This window comes from Rhinolophus ferrumequinum, chromosome 10 (assembly GCF_004115265.2).
Source record: "Rhinolophus ferrumequinum isolate MPI-CBG mRhiFer1 chromosome 10, mRhiFer1_v1.p, whole genome shotgun sequence".
Taxonomy (NCBI): Eukaryota; Metazoa; Chordata; class Mammalia; order Chiroptera; family Rhinolophidae; genus Rhinolophus; species Rhinolophus ferrumequinum.
The window spans coordinates 43,102,841-43,112,931 of record NC_046293.1 but is presented as its reverse complement, the minus strand read 5'-3'; the positions used below and the strand labels follow the sequence as shown (position 1 = coordinate 43,112,931).

Genomic DNA, 10,091 nt, shown 5'->3' with positions numbered 1-10,091 from the left:
GAAGTGGTCTCTCTAATAAGACAAGTGCCCATCTGACACCCTACAAAATCTTTACAACATTATTGATTATATTCCCCAAACTGTCTTTCATTATCCCCGTGGCAATATTGTGACTACTCATTTGTACTTTCTAATCCCTTTACCTTCTCCCCCATCCCCATCCCCCTCCCATCTAGCAACCATCAGTTTTTCCTCTGAGGAAACAGCATTTAAGCTGATAACCAGAAGACCAAAAGGAGCCGATCATGGGAAGATCTTAGGAAAGAACATTCTAGGGAGAGGGAATAGCTAGTGCAAAGGTCATAAGGCGGTAAATAATTTTGTGTTCATGAAATAGAAAGAAGGTCAGTTTCACCAAAAAAGTAGTGGTTAAATCTTGGAATGGCAAAAGCCATTACAGCGTGGAGAGGCCAGAGTGTGAAGGGCCTTGAAGTCTAGAAGAATTTATGCTATTTCTGTTAGGTAGCCATTGGAAAGTTTCAGGCAGGAGAACGACATAAATGACTTACGTTTTAAAAGGTCACTCTTCCTGCAGTGTGGAGGCAACAGTGGGCTCAGGAAGACCATCCTGGGTGGTCTCCATCTGAAGAATTCTTCACCTTTCCAGATGGAATTCATCATACTCTTATCATAACTTCTCTTATTGCAATTATGGATTTTCAATTTTTTCTCCCTGAACCAGACTGTAAGCGTCTTGTAGACACCAAGTCTTAATCCTCTTCATATCACTAGTGTCCAGCATTGTTTGAATTTAACAGTCACTTATTAAATACTTATTGAGTGAATAATTGGAATAGGATTTAAAGCAGTCTTGTGGTAAGAGCTCTTCCTTTGGAGTTTCCTTCAACTTATTATCTAATTAATAATTAGATGAGCCTTAAGGAATGGGAGTATAGCAGCTATATAGAAATCTGAAGTAAATACAAAATAAATCATGAATTCACAAATTTTGAAATTTGGGCGAAAATGACTGACTCAGTCATTAATGGGAATTTAAAGTTTTATACTACCTCTTCCTGAACCCACGTGCAATATGTACTCAAAGACACAGCTATCATTGGTGCTAATGTTTTGGTCAGGAGATTCAGACTGATGGCTTGGGACTGAAGTTGGCCTGAGACATATTTTGATTGGTTTGCATGTTATGTAAATACCATGCTGAATTAGTCGTTGATGTTTAAAAAACGAAGGAGTTTTACATAAGGGTCAGATTTTCTCTCTCTTTGAGAAGTAACGAACATACAAGCAAACACAAAGCTTGGCAGCATTGAGTCTGCATTCCAACCGTCCAGAGCTGAGGATGGCCACTGCCTTTGTAAGGGGCCTGTGTTCTCTATTACAGTCCTTGCCCTGCCTGTTCCACTTACGTAAGTTATCTGCCTGGCTCCTGGTGGCATTTGTGTTTGTAACAGCTCCTACTGGGACATTTATACACTAGTGCTATTTTAAATGAGCGTTTCTTTTTAAAAAGTCTTATACAAATTTCTTTCATTTTCTTGCTAAATTTGGTTGGCTTTACTTGCCTTCTTTGAAGCTTCGATCATTCCAAGAAGCAAGGTGACCGGTCCAGATCCACCTACATGTGGGACTGCCAGGGCAGGAAGAAATGGTGCCCTGATTTGTTGATAGAAACCTCTGAGGGGAGGGGAGTCTCTCCAGAAAAGCAGGCAGAGGAGAGCTTTGCCACCGATTTGTTCTACCGAAGGATAACTCCCCATTTCTGTCCTCTCTACCTCCCAGTTATGTGACTGTTAAGACTCAGGGATGTCAAGGTTAAGGGACAGAGTAAGTTTAAACCTACCTATAATTATATATCACACGGGCCTTCACTTAAGCTCATCAAACGCTTGTCTGTTCGAAGGTGTGCTGCATTCTCTAACACACATGGCTATGTCTCAGCTGAGTAGGACGAATAGATGGGCGATTTTAGATTGTTGGTACTTGGGACAGTGCCTGTATTTGAATGGTGCCATTTAATCTATTATACTGCTTTGTGTGAACCCACATGTTTATTTAGAGAACTTGTATGGGGCAGTCCACAAAAGAGACTCCGTGGTAAAGCTAATAAAGGCTGTTTCCACAGAGCTATCTAAAGGCATGTGGAAGCACAACAGTCACAAGCAGAAACCACAGTGGGTGAATGTTGATAGAATCCCGGGATTGGAAGGTGCTTTCTGAAGGCCAGAAGGGAAAGAAAGTCAGTTTGGAAGGATTTACTACACAGCAGGTCTTGGTGGATATTCAGTTCTGGGAACACTTGGCAGTACCAGGGTGCAATTCATTTACCAGGGTACAAACGATTTAACAGAAACGTATTCAAGAGTCTCAAGAGTAAATCATTTCCATATCCCACGCAGGCTGGTAAATGGGTGATAGACTGCAGGGCAGCCCAGCTGCCCAGACACAGTGGCCAAAGCAGGGAGCCAGTCTAGCACGAATGACTGACTCCCAGGAGGGAGGGCGTTCAGCGAGGGGCTGGGGAACGGGGTCAAAGTCCAAGCTGGAGGGAGGACGATCAGGCGAAGGGTGGAAACAAAGCCGAAGCAGAACGGCAGCTGGGTGATTCCTGGCGCAGCAAGCTTTGATTTTAGAACAGACACAGGCAGTAGGGCGAACCTTCCCCGCTGCGTTCTCCCAGAAGAGCCTGGAAGGGCGCGCGGGCTCGCCGCCCTCCGGCGTGGGCAGCCCGCGGCCGGCGAGCGCTCCCCCGCGCCTCCCAGCCCAGCAGCGCCAGGCAGTGCCCGGCCGAGGGCAGGGCGGGCCGCCGGCCGCGGGGGGAGGGCGAGGTGGGGCCGGCTGGGCGGCCGCCGCTGACGCAGTGCGGGGCCAGCAGCCCTGAGCGCCCGCGCGGGCGTGGAGTCCGAGCCCCGCCGCCGGCAGGCCGCGTCCCCACCGGAGGGGGCAGGGCGCGCTCAGCCTGCGGGCCCGAGGCCGCCGGCGGCCTGCGAGCTCCTCCGCCGCCGCGCTCGCCATTCAAGCGCGCCTTGTCCCCGCCCCAGCGCCTGGGGGGTGGCGAGTGGGGGAGAAGGGGCGGACGCCCGCCAGCCGTGAATCACCTCCTCCTCCTCCTGCCTCAGCGCCGCCGCCACCTTTCCATTCAGTCGCCCAACATGGCTGGAGCGCGGCGGAGGTGAGCCGGCCGCCCCCTGCTGCTCCAGGCTCCTGCGCCCGAGCTCCGCGGCTCCGGCGGCGCCTCAGCTCTGCGCTGCAGAAGCCCAGGGGCCCGGCCGTCGCCAGCCGCCAGCATGTGGGGCACCCCGGACGAGAGCTCAGTGCGGGTGGCTGTCAGGTGAGGACGGTCGCGGCGGTGGCGGGAGGGCTGCGGGCTGACGGCGCGGCGAGGACCTGCTCCGGTCCCGGGCGCGGGCCGCCGTGGTGCGAGACCCGAGGGACGGCCCGGCTGGGGGGCTGGCGGCAGTGGAAACTGAGGCAGCGGGTCCCTGCCGGCCAGGCGCGTGCGGCCGGCGCCCCCTGGGAGACCCCCGCCGTCCTCACGCCGTCGGCGTTTGCAGGTGGCCGGCGGCTGCTTGGCGCCAGGTCCCCAGGGAGCCCTGATCCTTCTGGGGTGAGAGCCGTCGCCGCCCGCTCCCTCCGGGTCCGACACCCGAGGAACTAGCGCCTCAGCTTTGGCCGCCTGGGGCGATCGCCTGTCCGGTTTTGTCCAAGGAGCTGCCTCTCTGCTGGGCTATGGTGCTCTTTTTATTTAGAGAGTGTCTGTCATACGTGTACATGCAACCCCGGCCTTCTGAGGCTGGAGACAAAGCATCAGACTGACAGCGCTTCCTCCCGCAGGTTCTAGATGTCTGTGCAAATGGAAGTCTCGTTAAGCATCACCGCGAAGTGGATAGCACAAGCGTGTGTGTATAGGAGACACACCTGGCCCCTTAGGCGTAGGAATGGGAATTCTATTTAAGATGAAATTCACTGGTGATGGGTCCGAAAGAAGGAAGAAAACTTCAGCAAGGGAAAGGGTTTAATGGGTGACTGGATGAAACGTTCTGTGGTGAAGCAGGGTGGGTACACTATAAAATTATACATGCCTGGGTGTGAGTTTGGAAATATTGGATACATCAAAACTGTGTTTTGGTCAATGACAGATACATGAATATTGAATGTAATTTAGTCTGTTTTGATACATGTCAAGAAGCAAAGCTCTGACAGTTGCTGATGGAAAATTGCAACATCATCACTGAAATATTAATGAAGCATTCATGGTGGAATAAATGTGTTGCTTTCATAGCTCAGATAGTCTACTGCTGTGAATTCCCTTCCCTTTATGTATACCTTAAGGATTATAAAAATCTGTTATCCATGAAATTATTTTTTAAAATCCTCCACTCTTGTAGTCTTTCTGGAAAGTTATTTTGAAAATCCTGTCATATCAGCGTTTCTATAGTTATGTTAGTGACAAATCTTGGTTGAGCATAGAAATGACAGTTTTAGATATACTTTGTATCTTTAATCAATTTAAAATGAATTTTAAAGCTTTTTTTTTTTTTTCATTTCCTTTCCAGACCAGGAAATGACCACCCATGGAGGTGACAGTTTTATGACTGTTTAGAATCACCTGTTACAAAGCTTTAGAAGTCTTAATTTGGCCTTCTTGGTTATTCTAGGGATATGTATCCAATTGTTGATTAGTCTGTTTCTCCTATTACTGCTACTATGTTTCTTTTGGCCTTTTAATACTTATTAATGGTGGTACCCTGGTGGAGGAAGGGAAAGGAAAAAGACAGTAAACCCACTAAGAGGTAGTTTTGTTAGCTGATCTGGTCAAGGAAGGTGAAGAAGGAGCATAAAATAGTAATGGAAGCAGAAAATTCAGCTGTGAGAGAAACCAATTTTAGAGATTTAAGATTTTTATCTGTGAATTCTCTAGAACATCATAGGGCAGTTTATTGGCTATGCTGTTAAATATGATGCTGCTTGTAATGGAGGAAAGCAGAGCCATGCATCACCCTAAACTGACACTGACAGATAAATCACTTATATTTGGTTTTGATATGCATGTTAGCACTTTTTAAGTGAATAATGTGGGTGTGATTGTTGGGGAAAGGCTTTATAAAATTTTAATAGAACTTTGTAAGCAACATTGTGAAGATCTTTTGTTTTTTTTCTATTAAATACATTGTTTGAATAGATCCACTCTGAACTTATTTTACATAGGGTAACAATAGCTTATATAGCACTTTGGTGTTTATAAACAGCTTGGAAATATATTTTCGTTTACAACAAGTATTTATTGAACATATATCCCCATCTGTATTAGTCAGATTTCTGAGCTAAAAATAACAACTGTTAGACACATAGCATGGGCCTGGGTCAGTGGTGTGTGTTCAGATATTTTATATCCTGTGAAATCTCATTTATTTCTCATAACATTCTTTGATTTAGATCCTGTTAATATGGCCATTTTACAGATGAAACACAGGAAGATTAAGTAACCTGCCCAAAGTTAAACTGGTAGAAAGTGGCAGAACAAGATTTCCAACCTAGACAGGTTGACTCTGTAGCCCAAATTCTTAACATTAAACCTACATGGGTGAGAGGCAAGAACATTCTTGGCAAAACTTTACTTAGCATAAGGTCAGTTGCATTTTCCTGCTTCTGTACTAGTTCAATTACAAATGAATGGCTTTGACAGGTTATCCATGCCTAGATTTTGCTAGAAGACACAGAGCTCAGAAAGAGAGGGCCTGAACTTAAAGCTAAAGTATTTCTTCAAAGTTTTCAATCTTTCCAGCGTCCTCTGATCCTGCCCTCTGGTTTGTGAAAGTCTTCATCAGCAGGGTAAATAAATCAATAGTAGACATAATCAATATGTAGACATAAATTAGCAGGGCATTTGACCGACTTTCCTCCTTCTATGAATAACCTAATAACAGGTAATAGAGAGTTGACTCTATTTGTATAAATGTACAAAAGCATACTAGAGGTTCTTGTATTTTGTTAGATGGAGAGCCTTATCGGTAGGTTAAATCTGATGACTATTTTCGGTTTCTCAAAATAAGTGCATGGGCCATATAACTATTTGGAGAAAAGTTAAACAGAAAGGTTCTCATTTAGAGAGAACACTTTTTTTTAATTATTCAATTTATTGGGATGACGTTGGTTAGTAAATTTATAGCGGTTTCAAGTGTACGTTTCTATAATACATCATCTATACATATTATAATGTGTGTTCATCACTCAAAGTCAATTCTCCTTCTGTCACCATATTATTTGACCCCTTTTACCATCTTCTACCATCCCTACACCCTCTTTTCCCTTACTCTCTGGTAACCACTAAACTGTTTTCTGTGTCTATGAGATTTTTTGTTTTGTTTGTTTGTTGCTTTTAGTTTTATATCCCACATACGAATAAAATCATATGGCTCTTGACTTTTTCTGACTAATTTCACTTTATATGATAATCTCAAGTTCTATCTAGTCACAAATGGCAGTCTTTCATATTTTTTTTGGCTGAGTAATATTCCATTGAATATATGTACCACATCTTTGTCCAGTCATCCGTTGAAGGACACTTCGTTTATTCCCATGTCTTGGCCACCGTGAAAAATGCTGCAGTGAATATAGGATAAATGTTTTCAGATTTTTTTTGATAGATACTCAGAAGAAGGATTGCTGGATCATATGGTAATTCTATTTTTAATTTTTTGAGGAACCTCCATATTGTTTTCCATAGTGGCTGTAACAATTTACATTAGGGAGAACATTTTTTATTGAGTTTTCAAAAGTGCCTTTTGGCAGAGTGTATCTGAGGTGTTCTGCGGGGCATCTTTCATTGTGGTAGTTATGGATACAGATGACAGCCCCACTACCTGACCCCATGTTGTTATTGGGCACTTGAATTATGATTAAGGCTACTGAGGAACTAAATTTTAAATTTTATTTAATTTTAATGAGTTTATTTTAAATTTAAAAACTTTTCCTTGATTCAGTTTTTGGTAAACTTTTAAGTATGCTTGGGATGACCTGGTTATATGGATCTACTTTTTAACTATAAACTTTATGAAATCTAAATGCTGACAAAGTATTTCTGATGAACAGCTAGTGTCAGAATTGATGTATGTTGTAAGTGTAATATACACATTGGATTTCAAAGACAGTGTGAAATATGAATGTAAATATGTCAGTAATCTTTGTATTGATTATTATGTTAAAATGATATTGGATATATTGAGTTAAATAAAATATTATTACAATTAATTTCATCTATTTAATTTTCTTTTTTAAAAATGTGGCTACCAGAAATTTTAAAATAAAATATAATGTTGCTCGCATTATATTTCTGTTGGATGGTGCTGCTCTACAATTTAAAAAAGGTGAGGAAGCAGTATAGAATAAAACTGTTCACAGCCACCCGCGATTAAGAAAATACTGTAATATCAGGTGTCTGTTTTTGAGCGGATAAATACACACACACACACGTACATACAAGATTTAACAGCAACATTTTTTTCCCTCTGGGTGCATAGGTGTGGAAAGTTACTGATTATGGACTATATATGGTAGGTGATTCTAAATCTAAGACATGAGGTGATGTGTCTTTTTCCTTTCCCTGTCGTAATGTTGACATAACATTTGAAACTTTTTTTCCTATGCAAGAATTTTAGCTTGCAAAATATGTCAAGAGCTGGATGGAAATGGAAATACAGAAAGGGCCATTGTGTTTTCATGTCATTGTCTATGTGGTTGTGAGCTGAAATTCTTTTGCTTGGCTTTGGCAGAGAACAGTACATGTCCTTGACAGTGAGTTGGATTAGTGTGTAATGCTGTCTAATTTGCTATGTTTTCACCTTACTGAAGCACTTTGAAGCAGCAGCATTGCTCAGCAGGCTTACGGGTTGATTGGACAGTCAAAAGCTCTGTTTTAGTTCTGTCACTGGCACTGATTTGTAATGTGACCTCCCTGAACTTTTCTTTTTCTTCATGCTGAGGTGGCAGTGTAAAGGTATTAAGCGTTGTAAGAACTTTCCATATGCAGTCTATTAAATATGTGGTTTTTTTGTTGTTAGTCAGACTGTTGACACAAATGGTGCCTCTATAGTGACAGAAAGGATCTATTTTACAATTTCAGACTTGAGTTATCCAGCAATATGTTTACTTTGGGTACTCTTGTGACTGAAGAGGGAATGCTTAGGCTTTTGTGGTCTCCGTTCCATTCTGGTTATAATACAAATGTACAATATTTTATTTCATCTGCCTTAAGGTCCTTTGAGGTAGACTGGACAGATACTTCTGTATTATACAGATGAAAAAATGAGTCTCAAAGACACTAGGTGACCTGTTCAATGTTTCTTAGCCACTAAATACCAGAATTGGAACTCAAACTCCAGTTTCTGATACCTGTTTCTGTGTTCTTAAACATATTTCCCAATGTTTTGAAAACACTTCACACATTAGGTTGAAGGTAATAAGGATCTTTCAAGCTGCATCATGCTTATACATGTGAGGTAAATTATTTGAAACAATTTAATGTTTAGAAAATGTAGAGGTAGATAATAAGTGAGGCTCTTAGAAATATTTACTTTATAGAAATAGATGGTTATCTGTTGTTTGATCATTTGTTTATTCCTTCCTTCATGCAACAAATATTTATTAAGTGCCTCCTATGTGCTGGATGCTTTCTTACCACTGAGGATACATAACACACGACAGACCTGGTCCCTGCTTTCATGGAGTTTAGACCTAGCAATATGAGGCTCTCAAATGCACAAACTATGTTGGAACACAAAATATAGTCAACAGCATAAACCAGATATGAAAGCGAATTGTTGTAGTTTAGTTTTTATTTCTTCCTTAGTTTTTTCAATAGCACTTTTTAGTTCATGCATTCCTCCAGAACAGTGATTTTAAAAATGAAAAGTATGCCATTTCCAAACATATTTCAAACAAAAATTGAACTCTAAAGCCTACACATTAAAAGGATGTTATTTATGTCATTTCCTACTTGATATACATACCCTACTTGTATGTCTTTTTATTTGGATCAAGAAGTAAGGGAAATGAAAAAGAGGAGACTGAAAACTAGCAGATGCTGTGAGTTGAAAACCAATGAAATTATTTTATTTACAAAATATGAGTTGATACATTTTCTTCAGGTTTATTAAATTTGTAAAGTGTGGTAGACCTGTTTGTTATTTGGAACTCCATGGAAGTTCAGGTTTTATGTCTAATTATCACTACCCCTTGAGCTCTTACCATCTTCCCTGCTAAGTGGTTAATATTTTGATGCATAATTAAGGGGTAGTAAAGGTTGCACTAGAAATTCAGGTTTAGTGAAGCCATGAAAGCAGAAATTAGGTTGGCAGTTAATTCCATAATATGCCCAGTCTTCCAATTCTCATCAATTTCTCCTCAAAGAAATGAACTTGGAATTTCCATTAGTATGGATATTTCCCCCCAAGACAAGTTACAACTCAACCTGTGTGGCTCTGACTTATAAATGGTTGTTTTCTGTCAACATTCGACATGACCTCAGGTAACTTTCAGATCAGGAAAAATAATACATCAATGAAAATGCATGCCAAGTAATAGAAAGTATTTGTATACTGCATATCATTAGAATAACTTTATTCAAAATAAAGCAAATATGTTTGTTATATTCCGTGATTCTCTCTGGCAAGCGGATTTGTGAATTCTGTTCTCAACTTGGTTTCCCAGTGGATTAACTATTTAATCTTCTCAAGAGTGTTAAAATAGTGTTCCTGTGGCTCAGGCTGTATTTGAAGGAAATGCTAACCAAGACAAAGGGGAAATTTCCATGACATCTTACAATTATTGTGAAGTCTTTTTGAATCTTTAAGAATTATATTTGAGGTTCCTTTGTCCTTTGCTTTTTGAAATTATTAGACATTTTATATGTTGAACATAATTTTTAGTACTCATATAATTATTGACAAAATAGATTGTAAAACTTGAAAGAGACCTTGAAAGAACTAGCTGGTTAAGACCCCTTTTCTAAAACAGTTGAGGCAATAGAGGCCCAGGTAAGCTGATGGGATTGCTTAAGGACCCAAAACTAGTGGCTCAAGTCTTCTTTGTGTTGTGGATTTTCTAGGACTTCATGTTTTGCTGGCAGACATCCC

The 10,091-nt window shown here is 41.4% G+C and overlaps 1 protein-coding gene across 16 annotated transcripts in view; it reads left to right on the top strand.

Annotated features, from left to right (window-relative positions):
• Positions 1 to 2,828: 2,828 nt before the first annotated feature.
• KIF21A (kinesin family member 21A) overlaps positions 2,829 to 10,091 on the top strand; it is a 132,672-nt gene continuing 125,409 nt past the window's right edge. For 15 of the 16 annotated variants that reach the window (XM_033116644.1, XM_033116650.1, XM_033116643.1 and 12 more), the window contains exon 1: positions 2,892 to 3,289. In XM_033116644.1, coding sequence (XP_032972535.1) covers positions 3,246 to 3,289 — 44 coding nt within the window. In that variant the 5' untranslated portion in view covers positions 2,892 to 3,245. Of the gene's footprint in view, positions 3,290 to 10,091 lie in introns of all 16 variants that reach the window. The other variant, XM_033116639.1, reaches the window with a different exon arrangement.